This window comes from Cucurbita pepo, chromosome 12, assembly GCF_057944985.1.
Source record: "Cucurbita pepo subsp. pepo isolate OVF chromosome 12, ASM5794498v1, whole genome shotgun sequence".
Lineage (NCBI taxonomy): Eukaryota > Viridiplantae > Streptophyta > Magnoliopsida > Cucurbitales > Cucurbitaceae > Cucurbita > Cucurbita pepo.
In genome coordinates, this window is record NC_141809.1 from 11,409,092 (window position 1) to 11,428,763 (window position 19,672).

At 35.8% G+C, this 19,672-nt stretch overlaps 2 protein-coding genes across 3 annotated transcripts; both read right to left on the minus strand.

Annotated features, from left to right (window-relative positions):
- Window positions 1-3,831: 3,831 nt before the first annotated feature.
- On the minus strand, window positions 3,832-9,938 carry LOC111807668 (uncharacterized). 2 transcript variants are annotated; one of them, XM_023693487.2, is made up of 8 exons: window positions 9,780-9,938; window positions 7,554-7,660; window positions 6,391-6,434; window positions 6,215-6,297; window positions 5,832-5,940; window positions 5,511-5,524; window positions 5,317-5,418; window positions 3,832-4,022 (listed from the first exon to the last, which is right to left on the minus strand). In XM_023693487.2, exons 1-8 carry the CDS (start codon window positions 9,822-9,824, stop codon window positions 3,900-3,902), a joined length of 627 nt encoding a protein of 208 aa, XP_023549255.2. In that variant the 5' UTR covers window positions 9,825-9,938; the 3' UTR covers window positions 3,832-3,899. The 2 variants fall into 2 exon arrangements, with proteins under 2 accessions (XP_023549255.2, XP_023549254.2); XM_023693486.2 differs by having other exon boundaries at window positions 3,832-4,025.
- Window positions 9,939-12,390: 2,452 nt separating this feature from the next.
- LOC111807710 (uncharacterized) lies at window positions 12,391-16,138 on the minus strand. The gene is made up of 4 exons (XM_023693553.2): window positions 15,846-16,138; window positions 14,191-14,249; window positions 12,907-13,088; window positions 12,391-12,688 (listed from the first exon to the last, which is right to left on the minus strand). Exons 1-4 carry the CDS (start codon window positions 16,036-16,038, stop codon window positions 12,613-12,615), a joined length of 510 nt encoding a protein of 169 aa, XP_023549321.1. The 5' UTR covers window positions 16,039-16,138; the 3' UTR covers window positions 12,391-12,612.
- Between the last annotated feature and the right edge of the window lie 3,534 nt (window positions 16,139-19,672).

Below are 19,672 nucleotides of genomic sequence, written 5' to 3' on the forward strand. Positions count from 1 at the left end.
TATTGAGGATCTTAGAGACCAAATTTCACGATGTTGTAAAGAGAAAAATGCTTAAACTAATCTCGAAACTAAGAAAATATTGATCTTAATACGTAAATCCCAAGTAAAATGTCCTTTTTAGGTCCTTTTAAGTGTGGTTCTTAGCCTAATCTCTTCATATTCCCTTAATTATGAGTAATCTAGGTCAATTCCAAGTGATTCCTGCAAGTAATTCTTGAGAAAGGATTGAAATGGCTACTTGTTCGTTTACGTTCGAGTCTCGTAGGCATTCAAATTTCTCCAAAATTCTCTTGTGCATGGCCTAAGAGTGTCAACAATAGGGAACCAAAAGTATTAGAGCGTGAATTCATATGTAGGTTCAATAAGCAATTGAATCGTTAAGATCAATTTGAATGATGCGGTCAGTTCAAATGAACCAGCCATGTCATCATTTTCAGCCTCTTTCTGGTAGCCCTAAAACTCACCTTATCCTACCTTTGTATAGTGGGTATCTTCTTCTCATTTCTTCTGCAATCTTGTCTATGGTGAATGATAGGAAATAAGGTGTCTTAATCATGCAATAGATTATTTCAATCAACGGTGGGATATTATAAATTTTATTTTCAAGGCCATAAATAGACATTCATGACATTCATGTTATTGCTTTGTTTCTATTCTAGTTTGGTCGAGAGCTAAGCTTTTACTTTGCAAATTCTTGTGTATAGAACTTCCATACTAAAACCATCCAAATGATATTTGATCAAACTTCTTGAATCACGAGTTTAGAAACGAGTTTTCTTTATTATTAATATTGATAATCGAGGTAATGGGTTGATTCCATATCAGTGAATCTAGGAAGGCTGTAACGCCCCTAATTTTCTCCACCCTAATTAGCGACGTTACCTTATACTCGTCAAAACAACAGGACAAGAGTTCACATGGAACAGCCTCGGTAACGAAAATGCATTCATCAATTTAAGCAGTTCATATCTAGGAAAACAATTGCGACAACCTAGCCTAGAAGTAATCAACAACGAAAATGCATTCATCAATTTAAGCCGTTCATATCTAGGAAAACAATTGCGACAACCTAGCCTAAAAGTAATCAACAGAGACTAGAGAAAACAATTCGCAAAACTAAGAACCCAAGATAATCCAACAGGCGCTACGACACAACAAACCCTCCTCAAGATTTCCATGGCCCTTCGCCTCATCCACCGTCATCCGTACATGGGAGCCTTGCCCTTTCCTGAAAAATATTGGTAGCACGTGGCTTGAGTATTATATAAAACACCCAGTAAGTCGCCCCACTGTTGGGGTTAAGCATATATTCATACATTCGGATACAAGCAGTCGCACACAATACATGCAAGCAGTCGCACACAATACACGTACATGACGCACGCAACACACATACATGTCACAGAGTACATGGGAGCCTTGCCCTTTCCTGAAAAATATTGGTAGCACGTGGCTTGAGTATTATATAAAATACCCAGTAAGTCGCCCCACTGTTGGGGTTAAGCATATATTCATACATTCGGATACAAGCAGTCGCACACAATACATGCAAGCAGTCGCACACAATACATGCAAGCAGTCGCACACAATACATGCAAGCAGTCGCACACAATACATGCAAGCAGTCGCACACAATACACGTACATGACGCACGCAACACACATACATGTCACAGAGAATACCCATACATGTCGCACATCATTACCATACATGCCGCACAATGTTAGAAGAACGCAGCTGAGAGAGAGGTTTGTCTTCCATTCCTTCTCATGGCCTTAGGCCCTTGCCTTGTCCGGGCGGGGGTGGATGCATGGTAATTTCCCACACATGGCCCACGTGTGTGACTGTGGGCCCACCAGGCGAGCTCGCAAGCGAACTCCCTGGGCCTGGCTTGGTCGGGTATGTATGACATACAATACCGGACGCCACGGACAAAGGAGGGCCTGCATGATATCGTGGCGAACACAATATCGAATATACGCATCCGTACCATCAGTAGCATAACGGGGGAGTGCCCCAACCATAGCGTGCATGAGGTTCTTAAGGTTTACCTCCATGGCATTACACATACGACGCTCCATCCCCTCGCCGCATTACGTAGCATAACCGGGTCCACATTAGGCAAGCATAACATAGCATAACCGGGTCCACATTGAGCAAGCATAACATAGCATACTAGTCATCTTATTCATGGCATGTGGGGTTCTCATTACAATCATAACATGTCAATCAAGCTCATCATATATACAGGGCGACAAAACGCGTCACAACATCATATTCATAAACATGGCATACATAGCAATTCACTGCAAGAATCACATACATAAACAAAGCATGCATAGCATTTCACGGCAAGAAACACCTAACCTAGCATACAGCAACAACATATGGTGCATGCAAGGGCCACAGGGCACGCACCAACATACATACAAAACTAACGCCAACAGTAAGGTTACTTACCTCCTTGGCCTTGGCCGAAGTCACCCACAATGCTAACTCCAACGCCTAACTACCTCCTATAAGATAACATGATACACTTAGAGCCATTTCCCAACTAGCTCTTATGCCTAGCTAAGAAGGTACGTCCCTATCACAATCTATTTTATCGCAATGGAGTTATACTGACCTCAGATGGCTGAAACAAGGGTGGGAATGACTCCAGAAGGGTCAAAAACCTAGAAACCGGTATGCTATTCGGATGTCGAGCCGCCGAGCGCGCCGCCAAGCTGTCGAGCCGCGCCGCCAAGCCGCACAGCCGAGCCGACCTGGCCGAGCCGCTGGTGGAGCCGAAACCGATGGGCTTCGAAGAACCCTAACGGCGCAGGGTTTTTGGGCGCACCTCTGGTTTGGGCCGAAAAGGAACGAGGCCCAATGGTGGGCCTGAGCGCGGCCTGCGAGGTGTGGGCTGCACGCCAGCCGAGACGAACCGCAGAATGCCGAGGGTCGACCCGCGCCCGCCGCTTCGTCTTCCTCGCCCGAACGCCTCAATAGCCCTAATCGTGGGCTTGGCTGCTGTCACCTGTGGAAGCGTCGTCGTTCATCCATCTCCGGTGGCGCGTCTGTCCCTCCCTGCCCGACGTACACTAGCGCCTGCTCCTACCTAAAGCTCGCGGCGTTATTGAACCCGATCTGAAGTCTCGCGACGTTTTCGATCCCTCACCTAAACCCTTCGGCTCCTCCTTCTCCTTCACAGGTATGACAGTCACTCAAAAAGGAAAAGACAGCTACTAAGGTACCTAGGTTTAATACGCATTAATACGTCTTGGCTAGCAAGGCATGCCTCACTGGAAAGCCCATGATTTCCGGCGAGATTTAAGGAGTTTGTTTTTCTTTTTTTTTTTTTTTTATTTTTTTTTTTTTGCCTTTTTGAAACCCCTACCGTTACAAAGGCAAAGGACAGTCATTATGTGTTTTTGTCAACTAGAGTATTAAAAAGCTCAGAATTTTCGATATCTTTTCCATCGTCCAGAACTTTCTCCAATCATAGCCACCTTAGGCTATCAGTCAAATTCCAACCGTCTACGTCGCCCTAAATTCGAGCTAAACCTCTTAGGCCTTAATAATATGATCAAGTTCAGTTCAACACAAAATACCTTTAGGTTAATTCACGAACTAATTCAACCGGTATAGTTTTCTTTCTAAGATGAGTTAAATTGATCAAATTTTTTGAGCCATTTGAAAAACTCTACCAACTAGACTTTCATATGTATAGTTTAAATCACTCTATAAAATATTTCTTCACAAACCATATTATACATCGTGATTCATATCAATACGAGGCTCGAAATTTTTTAGTGTGAACACTACATTTGTTACATTAAGTGTTGGAAATGCCAAAAAGAACACTTCCAATTAATCAAAATTCAGGGTGAAAGTATCTTACAATGTAATTCAATAGTTCAGTTTGTTTGATTGAGCTGAATAATGGCATCAAAAAAGAACTTTTCATCTGGTTCAAATTGTTCTTCAAGATCCTCATAGCTTTGCTCTATTCTCAGGTCTTTACCCACTTTTAGAGCTTCCTGCTTCATTGGTAAAATAGAGAAAAAAACACTAAGATGAACAGCACTTCCAACGTTAAGCAAATGAATTCACTTCTAGTTTTTTTATAATGGGAAAAGTTCTATTCTATTATATTCCAGTTATGTCACAGTTCTAGTCACATTGTATAATAGCATTGATACGATGTCGTTTTCGGTCCAGTTCCTATTTCGATATGAACAAATAAAAAAGCTATCATATAATAAGCAATGAATTACAATAGAAAAGAAGAAGAGGATGTTTTAATTGCTTTTAAATCCTCTATACTACCTCTACCGATGAGGCTCAACACTACTATGTAGGAAAATGATCAAACTGTGAACTCTGTCCATATTTGTAACGATCCAAGCCCACTGCTAACCGATATTGTCCTTTTTGAACTTTCCTTTTTGGGTTTCCCCTCAAGGTATTTAAAACGCGTCTGCTAGGGAGAGGTTTCCACACTCTTATATAGAATGCTTCGTTCTCCTCCCCAACCGATATGGGATCTCACAATTCACCTCCTTCGGGACCCAGCATCCTCACTAACACTCTTTCCCTTCTCCAATCGATGTGGGATTCTCCAATCCACCCCGCTTCGGGGCCCAATGTCTTGGCTGGCACACCGCCTCGTGTCCATGTCTGCTAGGGAGAGGTTTCCACACTCTTATAAAGAAGGCTTCGCTCTCCTCCCCAACCGATATGGGATCTCACAATCCACCCCCCTTCAGGGCCCAATGTCCTCACTGGCACTTGTTCCCTTCTCCAATCGATGTAGGATCCTCCAATCCACTCCCCTACGGAGCACAACATCCTTGCTGGCACACTGTCTCGTGTCCATCCCCCATTGGGGCTCAGCCTCCTCGCTAGCACATCACCTGGTGTCTGACTCTGATACCATTTGTAACGGCTCAAGCCCACCGCTAGCAGATATTGTCCTCTTTGGGTTTTCCCTTTCGGGCTTTCCCTCAAGGTTGTTAAAACGCGTCTGCTAGGAAGAGGTTTCCACACTCTTATAAAGAATGTTTCGTTCTCCTCTTCAACCAACGTGGGATCTCACAATATTTGTATCCATGTGCAGAAAATATCTACAATGAAGTGAAAACATTTTCACTATTTAACGTAGATTGCAGAAGGCTCCACTCCGTATGCTAAAACAATTTCTAGACTTGAGTTATTAATTCTATCATACAGAACAGGGCAAAACATATAAATGGATTCGAATTGCCTAAGATTTTAAGATTAAGACAACCCCAGCTCAAAACCAGAATATGAAAATGGCAATTATATCTTTACCTTTTCCACATATGCAGCAACAGTAGAGTTGATAACTTCCTTAATAACTTGTTTGTACACCTTCGAAGGTCCGAGTATCTCTAATAGAATTTCCCGAGGTATCTGTCGATAACAAATGATGAACTTATCATTATTCAGACATAGTCAATAGTTGCTTATTGAAAACCAAGAGATTGAAAGGAAAGAAAACTTACATTCGGCGTCTTTCCTGACATTCGATGAAGAACAGCGTTATTCAAGTCCAATGAAATGAATTGGAAAGGATAAGAAAAATGAAAACATTGTGAGAAACGAATTAAAGAAAGCGATTTTCTGATTTTTAGGAGTCGTTTAGTAACGTTTCCATTTCTCCAACATGAAGACAACACAATCACCTGTAACCTTAACCATGCGCGTAAAATATACAACAGATCGGCCGAAAACAATGGTGCTAGCAACATTATTAGAATGGTTTTGATAAAACAAAAATGAAAGCCATGAGCACCTCAAATAAGAAACACGCCTCTGGATATTACCTCCTTTCGCTCTTCTAAAACCGGGAATAGGCTGCGCTTTATCAACCATTTCATTGAACACATTGTCGAAAATTGCTCGTGTTTTAGCTCCAGAGACCTCAATACAAATCTGGTTGCAAACTCAAGAAAAATCAATCAAATAAATAAATAAAACATGGTTCCTGAATCTGCATTGAATTTACAAACATTACCATTAGTTTTTTGTGATTTTTTTCAATTCTTTTAAAATAACTAATGGATAATCAATGGCAAGGAGTAGACTTGTTTTTAGAGACTAAATTGAATGTCTAAGTGAAGTAACTACAAACAAAATATTTGAAAGATAGTAATCTGAGGATTATAGATATAAGGAATCTAAGAATAAAACTCACCGTATTTCATACCTTTAGTTCTTTATTCTCATTGATATTTGTAGCTTTAGTGACAGAGAAGTCTTCAAACTGAGAAGAAGAAACAATCACATCTTCTGCTCACAACAGAATTAAAGATTTTAGCTAACATAGTCCTCATACAAATGGAAAATATTGAAATTGCTCTTCGAAGAGACATGCATTTTAACCTGATAATGCAGCACAAGCAGCTGGAAGATATCTGTTACTTTTACTGTAAAGTGAACAAAATAATTTTTATAATTAGGAACGTAGGCAACTCCTACTTATCATATTCTTAATACTTTGAGAGAAACGAACCCACAGTAAATCATTAAGACGTTAGGCGTGATGGTTTGAGAAAAAATGAAAAAAGAGAGCATACAAAAAAACATCCAACAAAAAAGGAGGAGCCCCAACTAACTAAAAAAAAGGCTTCAATCCAACAAAATCGTGCCAATACCATAATTACAAAGGAGACTATTAACAGATGTCCACAAAGAGGCATTAACCCGAGCCCCCTCCCGAAACCTCCTCCCTAGATCTTTCAACCTCATTCTCTCAAATCAAATATCTCAAGCAATAGCAAAGAAGCTCGCTTGCCACAACACGTGGCGATTCTACAAAAGGGCAAACTCAAGAGGACAGCCTCAATCATAGAGAGGCAATCTCTCCTCCAAGTGAACCGCACACTGAAGGTCCTCCTCAACCATAGAGAAGCAAATATTATTTCCTCCCTAATTATTATTGATAACTCACTTACTAGATAGCGTGCTAGTTTCTGAATCGATAAAATATTAAATCCATGGCCTATCTTTTTCGGGTTTTAGTAGATTTAACAAAAAGCAAATGGTAACTTCCTATCCAAAAATTTGATAACAACCAGTTGCCATTTGTTCTTGTAATTATGTTATAGTATGTTTCTGCTTTTTGTGGACCTTTTTTGTAGTTTACTTTAGATAAAAGTTGGTTCGATCATCCACAAAGAAAAATTACATCCAAAATTTAGTTATGATCTTGATGGCGAATTGGTGCTCCATGTTAACTTTCTATTTTGAAGTGACTAAATAGCAGGACAGGTTGTGAAGCATCCAATTGAGAAAAATGAGGCAATCGTGAGCATTCATATATCCAGATTAGAAGTCAAAATTTCTTAGTAAAGAAAGTCTTTTATGAGTTTATATGTTTCGTAAACTTTGATAGTCAACCAATCAGCTTCATCATATAAAAGAAAAGTTCAGATTAAATCAATTAGATGCTGAAGTCTTCCTACTCTGGGACACGACTAACTTTCATAATTTGGCTTATACAACTCTTTGGAACATATAATTTGGTAAAATTAAATAGAAATTACCTCACAGAAATTTTTCTGCTGCCATATCCCATTTGACTAGGAAAAGACACGCTTTTGCTGGTGAGATTTGGAGTAAAGTAATCTGCTGTCTGCTTATGATATATAGCCTACAATTAAGAAAGAAGGTTGAATAAGAATGAAATTAACTTCACAAAATATGGGACCAGATAATTCTTGGTGCATGATATTATTTCCTATGTCTGGCCTTCGACGACTGTGCATGTCACTATACTAGATGTCTGATGTCATGTTCTTTTATTTCAGTTCATTACTTAGGTGTGAGGTGGTAATGCTAGGCTTTCTTTACTTCAGTATAATTATGAGGTAAATAGAAAGTTGTTGAGCTATTACACAGCCCTACACTACTGCTTTCTTCTACTACTCTCTGTTGCCGCATTTCTTCTTCCTTGATCAAATGTTGTCATCTTCAATTAGTGGGACCTGTTCTGCTCCATCTGTTCTTCCTTCAACCTGAGGAGGACCAAGCACCCACCCCACAACTCAACCAAGTGACACAAATCCAAACCAAAATCCGGTTATTGTCCATTACCTTAAACCATTTTCATCTTCAAATCATTCTGACTGTCAAACTCAAAGAATCTATTGTTCATCTTTTTCTTCACTGTCACCTCTAGAGGTTGGGCTTTTCTGTTTGAAGTTATTGGCATTTCTTGCTGTCCGAACAAGTGGATGATTGACTCCTTAAAGTTTTATCTGGTAGGAAGTTGGCAAAGAGGATGAAAGTCTTGCGGAACCTTGTGGCTATGGGCCTTACTATGGCATATTTGGTCGGGAAGGAGTCAAAGAACTTTGGAAGATAAGTCCTCTCATGTTGATTTCTTTTCTTTTTTTTTTTTTTTTTGTAGAAATGTTCAGCTCATGTCCTCTTTCCATGCTCCTTTACAATTGGAAATATCTCTTTTAGTAGTTGTTGGGAGCGGAATCCCTCTTCCCCAACCCCTAGGCTGTTTTTCTCTTTTTTCTCAGTAATATACTCCGTTTCGTATCCCCAAAAAAATAAGCGCTATTGTTGCAAACAATCTAGAAAGCATATAGATGGAAGTAAATTGTATCCAAGTTATAATCGTTCAGTCATGGCCTATGAGTTGGCTTTATTTTTCTGACTGATACGATGCTAGCGAGAATAGTGAAGTATGATGATGAATGCTAAATGGGGTGTGCCCAGCACATTGTATAACAATACTTCTCAAGCTAGACACCGAACCCGAGAGGAGATATTCATAATAAGAAGCTTGAAGATCAAACCAGTCTATCTAGAGACTTCATATGTAAAAAAACTCAATTCCTGGTGAACATATAATTAATGAACTTTTGGTTGAATATTTGTTGAATGGTATTAGTGTTGAATATGATGCTTTTACGGCTGCCCTTGGTACCGGAAGGGATATTCCAAACTTCGATGACTTAAAAGCATGCTTTTGGTTTTTAACAAAAAACTTATCACACAAATACTCCTACTTCAAGCAAATATTGTAAACCTTAACACGAACACCTGCAAGCCAGTCAACCACCAGGGGCCAAATATCCCAAATACCAATGTTGAACCTCCTTTCTCTCCAAACAACAACATTCCCATCATTTACTTTTATGGAACGTCCCAAAAATCAGCACAGAACAGGAACAAGAAGAAAAAAAACTTCAGTAATAAGAACAATCAAAGAACACGAGAACTTAAGTGAAAAACTCCCAATCTAGAGAACAAATCCCGGCCCACCGAAAAGGAAACTCCATAAGAATTATCATCAAATAGAAATCTCCCTCCAACCCCAATTACAAAAACACTCCCTCAAAATTCCCTCTGAAACGAAAGAACACAAAGGAATTTAACTTTAGTTAGCATAGGAAACCAAGACATAAGAGTGTTTCTAACTAAGACCCGACAAAAATGTAGCAATAAACCACTACATAACACTTGAAATCCATCACTTTAGATGACATTTACCATGTGGGATTTTTTCCTCTTCAAATATTTTGCCCAGAAGAAAACCAACAGCTCTGTTAGCACAGATTGTAGTTGGCCAATACATAATACTTTGTGTTATATTGTTCGCTACCTCTGTTCTTCCTTGCTCACTCAATATATAGTCCAATAACAAAGTAAAAAATTGCATCTATTTATCATTGAATACGGAATATGATTCTCTGAAAGTTGATCGGTAAATGGGAGATAAACACAAATAGAGCCGGACAGAAGGAACGATTCACCTTGGGGTTTGCCGAAAGAAAGAAGTTCGTAGCGGCTATTTGCATCGTCGCTCTTATCCACTTCACCGAACTCAACCTGCGTTTCTTTCCGACCGTGGTTTTCGGTACAACCAGATATACCGCTCAAATTTTCTACAAAGTTTAACTTTCTACAAGTTTCTTTTTTTTTTAATTACTAAATTAATAAAAATATTTTTTAAGAAAATTTTTAACTTTAAAAAATTTATATATCCCAAAAATATTTTTAAATTTTTTTTTAAACAATTTCAGAATACCCTTATCAACGTTAATATTTTGTTTCAAAATATAATGTTCGGTGTGTTATTTCCTTTAATATGTAATAGGGATATTGGATATGAGGTCGAAAAGTAAAAAATATCTACTAGTTTCTTGATGTATATTTCCGATTTGGGAAGAGATTTATTTCCGATCTTTATCCCATCCTCATTTTTGATCTCATCCAAATTAAATTCCATCATATACCCATATATATTTCTTAAGTGGAAAACTATACTGTAATATTGAAATTCCACTTTTTAAAACTAATATCGAACATTATTTTATATTTTTCTTATGAAATATTGTTGGATTCATTAGGATAGTTTGCATTTTTTAATTAAAATTATATTGAAAAGTTGAGATTATACCTTAAAAATTTTGAAATGTATTCCTCGTGAATTTTCCATAAGGAATTCCTATCTCATTCCCTATAAAAATAAATGAATAAATGAAAATTTTCACGAGAATAGAGATTAATATATGATGCAGGAACCAATACACTTCAATTCATATATTATCTATTATATATTTTCATGAATGATACACTAAAATTCATCTATACATACAAGTATTGTTGATATACTACTAAGTAAATTTATTGGTGGTTACATGTCACGTACAACTATTGTAAAATTCTTATTATCTAATAAAGACCAAAAACCGTACAACTGCAACATGATTTTATGGAGACATCATTGGTATATCGATTATTTGATATATGACTATCATTGTTTAACTTTATAACGAATATATCAGTGACGCAAATACATCATTGATACGTTAATATGGGCATATCTTAGTAGATAAGAAACAAATTATCATCCTAATAATCTATAGTTTGATTCTCCATCCTTGCTAACGTTAAAGAAAATCGTTGGTACACGTCATTTAATCTATATAATTGATATATTAATATTATTCTCCACCTTAGTAATAATGTACGAGTGAAATATCTTGATTTATATCATGTAGTCAAGATATATTTCTCCTAATGACTTAAAGCATAAAAGAGGTCAAAACTCACCAACACAATCTCATATGAACTTCACAATTTATGAATCTTAACATAATTTGGACGAGAAAAAACCAACTTAAATTGAAGAAACACAATGAACCGAACCAAATAAGATCGCACCTGATTGGATCAAACCGAACCAACCGCTAATCAAACTGAACCTGGAAGCTTGCGGGATGGTCAGATTTTTTCGAGTATTTGCCACACATATGGATCACAACTGTTTATTCGTGTTTAAAAATAAAATAAAATAAAATAGAAAAAGCTTGTAGAAATGGTAGAGGACTTCTAATAAGCAACAAAGCAACTGAAATTACAAAACTATTGCTTCAATCAACCAAAGGAAAAGGAAAAGAAAATGATCTTATTTTCATCCCAAACATATTTACAAGAAAGTATTGCTTCATTAGCTGTAGCTTTCTCTTCAAGGGATAGGTGACAAAGATTAGAAAAAACGAATGGAACAGAAAAGAAGCCCTTCCTCTGTTCATGAAAGCTATCTCATTTCTATTCCACCAAAGGTTTGCTACTCATCCTTACCTGTATTTTTTATATGTTGCTAATCTAAATTAAGTAAACCCTTAAGTTTCTTGTGAACTTATGATCAAAGGTAAAGAGTCCTTGCAAAATTCTGCAGTTTCTGACGAACATAGGGAAGTTATAAGAAGGATTCTATCCCATATATCTTCCAAACCACTTCTTTCATCATAGAAACCCATAACTTACTATATAATGATGTTTTAGTCACTGTTTGATAAAAGAAGGTAATCGTTTCCTTTGTCTACTTCTTCTCTGCAAAGCTTTTTCAGAAGCAGGAATTTTTTAGCCCTATACATTTAGATTTCTGCCCAAATGGTCAGTTCATAGCCAATCAATATGCCATTCCAAGCATCAAATCAGCAGCGTTACAGAAGCAGTTAGATTGTATAATCGTTCCTTTTACATTAGATCTTATGGTAAACAGAGTGAATACATCAATTCACATAAACTTTGACATCTTCTCTTTTGCCACCTTCCAAAGGTCTTTAGGATGTAGACAAATTGATATGAATCGGGATTCAATCCATTCAAACCGATCGTGACCAACAAAACTATTACTATTATTTCCATTTTATATAAGAAAGTAGATATTAAGATTTCATTCTTTAAAAGATAAAAGGTGCTTCATCCGTACTAACTTAGGTAAAGCTCAATTAGTTAAAGCATACATCATTGATAAAAAAAAAAAAAAAAAAAAAAAAGGTTAGATTGGTTTTCATTATAGATAGGAAAAAAAATGATCGGGCTAGATACAACGTTATTAGATGATAAAGCGTGTAAACAACAATGTGTATAAAATTGTATATAAGATCAGTCAAACTTCTAAAGGATTTTTAAGGAGTAAAAGATTTAGACGAGGAAATCAGTTATCTTTCCAACTATCCATGACATTGACAAAATTAGTGTTCACTCACCTCAAGTTTTTTGGCTGATAATAGTTTCGTTCAAATTCTGCATTAAGTTTTTTACAGAGATTAAGAAGGGAAAAAAGTGAGAACCTTAAATTGCTGAAGATCGCTGCTTAACCTTCTCTTTCAGGAACTGCAAAATATGTTCGCGTTTCCAATTATCAATCCTGCAAAAAAAAAAAAAAAAGGGGAAAAATGTTCAAAAAAAATTTTTTCACCTTATGTGCGATATCGAGATTATCAACGGTCATTACAAAATCTATATCGTTCTATACACTATATTAACCTCCTCAAACATTCTTCATTCACTTGGTTTTGCTCTGATATATTATATGTGTGATGCAGACAGTATAAGATGAGAAAGTCCTGGCGCTTCAGAAGTTACCTAATGCTTTCTTTATGTTGGCCCTCATCATCCAGCAAAATAAGCTTCGGTGGAGAGTTGAAGGTATATTGAACATTAACTGAAGGGAATTGATCCTTTTCTTCTTCAATGAAGCCAACAATTTCAGGATAGAAAACTAGCTTCCTCATGCAGACCTCCAGCATGGCACCAGAATAAGTTATCTGCAGTCAATGAACTTGGCTTTCATCCTTTGTCAAAATAAATGAAAAAACACCCACATGCAAATAGTTATGAAATACAACCAACAGAGTACTGAACTGGGGAGTTTGAGAGGATAAAAATTCTGGATGCATACGAGGCATTTCTCCCTGGGACATCCCTTTCAAGGTTTAACAAGACTTTATGGCTAGCCATCAACCTAGGCATCAACCTAGTTTTTCTTTTCTTTTCCTTTTTTACTTTTAAGTGTTTTTTTTTTTTTAAACAAAATAACTTTCATCGAGAGAAATAAAATAATATATGGGGCATACAAAAAACAAGCTCCCAAAAGGAGCTTTTAACAACCTACGAGAATGAACACCATTGAAAAAGTATAAGACTAAACTAATAGTTACAAAAACTCCAAGTAATGAACCTGTCAGCCCCTCTGAAGATCCTACTATTCCCCTCAAGTCACAAATCTCACAAGATATCAATGGAGCAAGCCTAGGACAACAATCTTCCTTTATCTCGAAAAGGAGAGTTCATCAAGATCTCCTTTATCATAGAGCAGTAGTCCCTGTAACACCATGGAAGGGTATAGGGCTAAGTGGAAAAGGCAAACAAACTACTAGCCTCTTGGAATAAGTAATTGTCTCATAACGAAAGTAGAATATCTGTCCAGAAGTTTGAAACACTGATGTAAGAAAATTAAAATACTATGGATATGTACCTATGGTAATTTACAAAATAAGGGGAATTAATAGGTTGCACTTGATCATAATCCCCCACTTCAACAGGGTTGTGATATGCATTGATAAATGCGTTGCACATCCCTTGAATCACCTTTTTCTTAAACTGACTTAGTTTCCCTTGTCCACTGAAACCTTATTTGGACCATAGTTGTGATAATTACATAAAGGCAGAAATTGTTAGTCCTATGTAATATGTTAAACTAATGTGTTTCCGATTGACATCTCTACCACAGGGCCGAACAAGCATTCAGTTTATAAGTGTGATATATTAATCACAAATGGAATGGTAAGTTACTGCAATTTTGGGGGAGAAACAGGATTTCATTGATTCCCCTTCCAGAAATCAGCAAATTTATAACATTTTGCATACCTTACTCGTGGCATCATCAGAATCCTCCGTGCAGCATTTCAAACAATCCGTCACTAATTCTGCAGTACAAATCTGGGCATGAGGATAGCGTGTAATATAAAAAACAATAAATTTCAAAATTATTGCATAAGCTGACACAAAACGGTTGCAGATTTTGAACTATCAGTTCTTTTTTCTTCTGGATTTCGGATAAAAACTATTTGAAGTCGTTAGCAATCCACAGATCCAGCGTTGCCAGAATTGCCAGTGCAACAATCACTGAATTCATCATTAGAAATTACATCTTTTGACATGTTCACGTAAAACTCATTTGTAAACTTACAAATTCTTAAACTGCAAAACTAAAAGGCAATATGTTAAATTAACTCCACATCTTGCAACCCATTTCTTGATTCCACATGCAGTTGCATAAACGTTTAAAAATCATGGAACTCAGGGAGGGGGGAAGGGGTAAAAGAATCTCCTCCAGCCAAGCCAACTACCATAGCATTTTCTTTTCTTTTGCTTTTTTTTCCGAAAAGTGATGTTCGGGTGCTATTTTTGAAAAGACTGGTTACTGCTATTGTTTCTAAAACTATTTTCAAGAACTATGATTGGGAGAAGAGACAGGGAGCATGTAGGATTTTATAAAGTGCCCTTACAGTCTAATGCGTGGAAAACAATTTCCCTAACCAACTTTATAAGCCTCTTCATATTTAGCAAATATGGCCACTTTGGAGACTTTTCAAACTCCTAATCTTTTAGAGTTGTGATCAGATGGCACATAATAAATGCACTTGAAATCAATATTCACAAGAAAGAATGTCTTTAATTTAACTAAAACAAATAGATCTATGTGAAAACAAAGCTAAAAAAGGGTGTGGAAAAAGGTCCAAAACCCCGTTCGACCTCTAAAATTATGCTGGGGCTTAGCAATCAAAAAGGGTGTGGAAAAAGGTCATTGCAAAAAATAAAAAGAAAGTAACCAAAAGGAATAACCCTAACAATCACTAATTGCATTCAAATCACGACTTATCAGAAAGACATGATACATAATTTCTGAAAAACATAATCAACAAATCACAGAAGGAACAAGATGATCTATCGCTTCAAAATGTTGAGGACTTCTTTCTTCCCACAATTCAATCTCTGGACGCAATTTTGTAATCTCTTGAGAAAACTTGAAAAAAATATGAATTATTACATCAGAATTTCAGAAGCCATCTTCTTCCCTAATAAATTCTCGGACAATCACAGAAGTAGGACCCTAAGTCTGTCTCTCAACTCAGCACCAATGTATCTTCGGATAAAATAAGAAATGACATTAGCAAACTCTATCCACAATACTAAGAAATTCAAATATCGAAATTAAAGCCAACTGTAATACATCCAGACTACAACAAAGTAATCCGGAAATCCCAAGTCTAAATCAAGCAAAAAAAGATCCGTAATCAAACCCAACACAAGATGAACAATCAATCATTCAAAAGAACGCAGAAGATCAAGAAAATAAGCGAAAAAAATCATTAAGCTGCTCCGAATTCACGAGAAATAGTCACGAAAATGGAAGAAATGCAATAACAAAGATATAAATTCAAAGCCGAACCAAGAATGCGTATAAATAAAAAATAAAAAATAAAAAATAAAAAAAAAATCCAGTGAATCAAACGCATCACCTTGATCTTTAATATATTCAGCTAAAGTATGACAATCGGAACAGAGAGCAAGGCCTGTGAAACCTAGATCCTCACATTCCCTCGAGCTGAGTTGCTCCTTTGACCAAGCTAACGGCATTGACGCAATGAAAATGATCGCCGTCGCCATCGTCACCATTGTAGCAGGATTCTTGACACCGGTGAGAAGCTGCATCTCTGTGTTCGCCGCGACTGTGGGTGAGGAAGCAAAGCCTCGAGACAATCAGAAGAGAACACTCACTGAAAAGACCAATTCTTAACTTCAAATTTAGAGAGTGATATTTTTCGTTATTTTGATCCATTGAGTTTTTTATTTTTATTTTATTTTATTTTTTAAAATTTTATTTCACATTAGGGGAGTAATGGAGCCAGTGGTCCCTCAGCACGGAAACTGGTTTGAGTTGGGAACGACAATCTTGATTGTTTGGAGATTAGACAACTTTTTGCATAGCTGGTTCGTTTTACAATCATCAACAAGGTTCCATTTCTGTCGAACATCTTGAGGAAAGAGCCCGCTAACTCCACTCAGGTTCCTTCGTTTGTCATTTGACCAAAACCGATAATATTACTCTTCGAGCTTGGGATATAATATACCTTGGTCATTAGACGTTGGTCGTCACTTTTACACTGAAACAAGATAAATCATTTATCTTGGATCGGTACAATTAATCCATCGTCAAATTTCACGTTTCCAATGAGCTTCTCATCAAACTCCTTGAACTTTGTTCAGTCTCGGGTGAACTCTTCGTTGGGCCATTACGATCACTTTTTGGGCTTGGGCTCAAAGCTTGGCCCAAATGTTTATTATTCTTGGATTTTGGGATGATTTTTTTATTTTTTTTATTTATTTAGTTTTTTTTTTTTTTATGAAAGAGAACATTTTGATTAAAATATGAATATAAGTTTATAAAATTGTATTTATTTATTTTACAAATGTGAAGGGTAATAAATTCAAATGCCAATAATAAGCTCGTACTCTTTTAACGATCAAAATTGTATATTTATTCTCGGTAATTAAAAAAAATTACAATAAATTTTTAAACGTACTTTAAACGTTTTTAATTAGTTCTTAAACATTCAACTCTACTTGAAAAGTCCACGTCGTACAGCATACCATATGCAAATAAGATCACGTGGTAAATGAAATCTCCATTTAATCGCACGTTAGAAATTGACTTGTTAAAAACACATAATAGTCAAAGTCAATGGTCAAAGTCTAAGGAGTATCTTTTATAGTTTTTAGTTTTCCTCCAAACTGAGTAACTCGAGAAAGAAAGTTTAGAAACCATTTTTTAAATCAAGATCGGGTAAGATCGCCCTAACATCATTCTTCACGAAAGTTATTCCATGGATTATTCTTCGTGGATCTGAGCTTAAATTACTGAAATCGATCAAGAAACGAGGAAGTTGTAAACGTAGGTATTATGATTTTTTATTATGGGTTTTATCCATATTCGGGCTAGCTGATCATTAGTTCAAGTGATAGACAGATTTATATCTCTGTCTCCACATGCATAAATGAACTGAGATATGAATACGGTGCTAGAGCTAGAACAGTTATATATATATATATATAACACAAGGATCGTGAGAGGAAATTAGTGAACAAAATCTTAATACTCCCAAAACCAGATTAGCTCCGAGAGCTAGTTAAGAGAGTCGTTCAAATGAGAGTCAAAGATATAAATCGTTAAGATGATCTAAAAGAACCTAGTTAACCTCCACCACAGTTAAAAAAGATCAAGATAATATTTAATATTTTAAGATAAAGTCTGTAATGCTCGCATGTTCTAAGACAAGGTCGGTAAGCATTATAAAATATAGAGAATTGAACTTGAAATTGATGTTATGGGTTCACATAGGCAGACTTGGATTCAAATGGCAAAATCAAATTTTTATTAAGGACAAATTGGTGATACGAGCCTAAGTTAATCAAGTAAGTGGTCTTACTATCAGCATGGTTATATTTGATGTTGACATGTGTCCTGTGGTTCTGCACGTGTCATCTATATTGATATGTGTGAATGATTTATGGAGCGATATGTTTATGATATGATATGTATATGTTATAATATGTGAATTGTATGATAATACTTATGGGACGATGTATTTAATGATATGTTTGAGATAGGATACGAGAATGATGCACTAAACGTAATGTAATGATAGAAGTAAGATATGTTCATGAAACGTTAAGGTTAGGTTACGTATCGAAGTGCTATGGATATGAGAGATTGATAAAAACGATATGGTCACGATCGATGGATAAAAGAATATGGTTAGGTTATAAGTAGAAAGAGATAAGATTATGATAGATTGATAAAACAATAGCGTTATGATACATTCTTGTAACGATATGACTAAGGTACGTTCATGGATAGATATAAGAATGTTAAGGCTATGATAAGTTAGGGAACGATATGACCACGAGGTGTTTACGATATGATATGATTATGATACGACATGTGAATGACAGATATATTTTCATGTATATATATATATTTTAAATTCTCATTTTATTTGTAAATATGTTCACTATGTTTTCGGCCCATTTTAATTCGCAATCTGTGCTCCAAAAATTCTCGAAAAAAAAACAAAATGGTTATCGAACCAGCTTTAATTAACAAGAAAAAGTAGGTAGCAAATTTCACCTCTACACGACATAATAGCAGAGCTCTCGATAGAGATGTTGAGCTGACACCTATCTCTTAGATTAGATTGAAGCATTACTCAGTCAAGATCATCTGTCTGTTTCATTAATTCATAAATAAAAAAATTATCAATAAACTTAATTTTTTAAATAAAAAAAAAACAAAAAAACAAAATAGTTATCTAACCAGCTTTAATTAACGAGAAAAAGTAGGTAGCAAATTTCACCTCTACAATGACACGAGAGCTTAGCAAAGCTCTCGACAGAGGTACCTATCTCTTGGATCAGATCGAAGCATTACTCAGTCAAAATCGTCACCCATCAGTTTCATTAATTCATAAATAAAAAAATTATCAATAAACTTAATTTTCAAAAAACAAAAAAAACAAAATAATTATGACTCATTTTCATTAACGAGTAAAAGTAGGTAGCAAGTAATCAAAATCATCGGTCCATTTCATTAATTAATAAAATATTATTCCATAGTTGGAAGTTGGAAGCCGGCATTAAGCATACTAAATAATAATAATAATAATAATAATAATAATAATAATAATAATAATAATAATAATAATAATAATAATTTCCAAAAATAAGGCGGCATTGTATGGTGGCAAGGAAGAAGGTAGATGCCTAACTGGGTCAAAGGTCCAAATCGTGGGGGTCAGTACGTAATTATTATAACTTCCGGGGTTGGTAAATGCAAAATAATAGTGCAAAAATAATAATAAGAAGGACAATGAGGGGGTAACATTAAATACATTACAAATACTATTTTTTACCATATAATATATAATTATTATAAATATCCAATAATTTGATTAAGAATTAAAATAATGTAAAAAAAAAGAAAAAAAAGTCAAAGAGAAACAAGTGTAGATATAAAAATGGATGCGTGGGAGGTAAGTAATTAATATAATATTATTCACAACTCATATTTGACAAAGTCATACAATATAATGAATAATAATAATAATAATGAAAATAAAATAAAATAAGGAATTATATGGGCTTTGCTATTACTACAAGATCGGTGATTGATTGCGTGAAGGGCATGAAATTAATAAGATATTAAATAAACGAGAATCATAAGATACATCAAATCCATCATATTATTTGACCTTATATGATATGTTTTTTTTAATTTTTATTTGTTTAT

Excerpts from the sequence above, each read along its gene's own strand:
- LOC111807668 (XM_023693486.2), bottom strand. The coding sequence starts at position 9,824 with ATGCAAATAGCCGCTACGAACTTCTTTCTTTCGGCAAACCCCAAG. Across the intron at positions 7,661-9,779 it reads TTCTTTCGGCAAACCCCAAG|GCTATATATCATAAGCAGAC; the intron begins GTGAATCGTTCC and ends TCTTAATTGTAG. Across the intron at positions 4,026-5,316 it reads TTGCTGCATATGTGGAAAAG|CAGGAAGCTCTAAAAGTGGG; the intron begins GTAAAGATATAA and ends TTACCAATGAAG.
- LOC111807710 (XM_023693553.2), bottom strand. The coding sequence starts at position 16,038 with ATGCAGCTTCTCACCGGTGTCAAGAATCCTGCTACAATGGTGACGATG. Across the intron at positions 14,250-15,845 it reads TGAATATATTAAAGATCAAG|AATTAGTGACGGATTGTTTG; the intron begins GTGATGCGTTTG and ends TTTGTACTGCAG. Across the intron at positions 13,089-14,190 it reads CTGATGATGCCACGAGTAAG|ATAACTTATTCTGGTGCCAT; the intron begins GTATGCAAAATG and ends CATTGACTGCAG.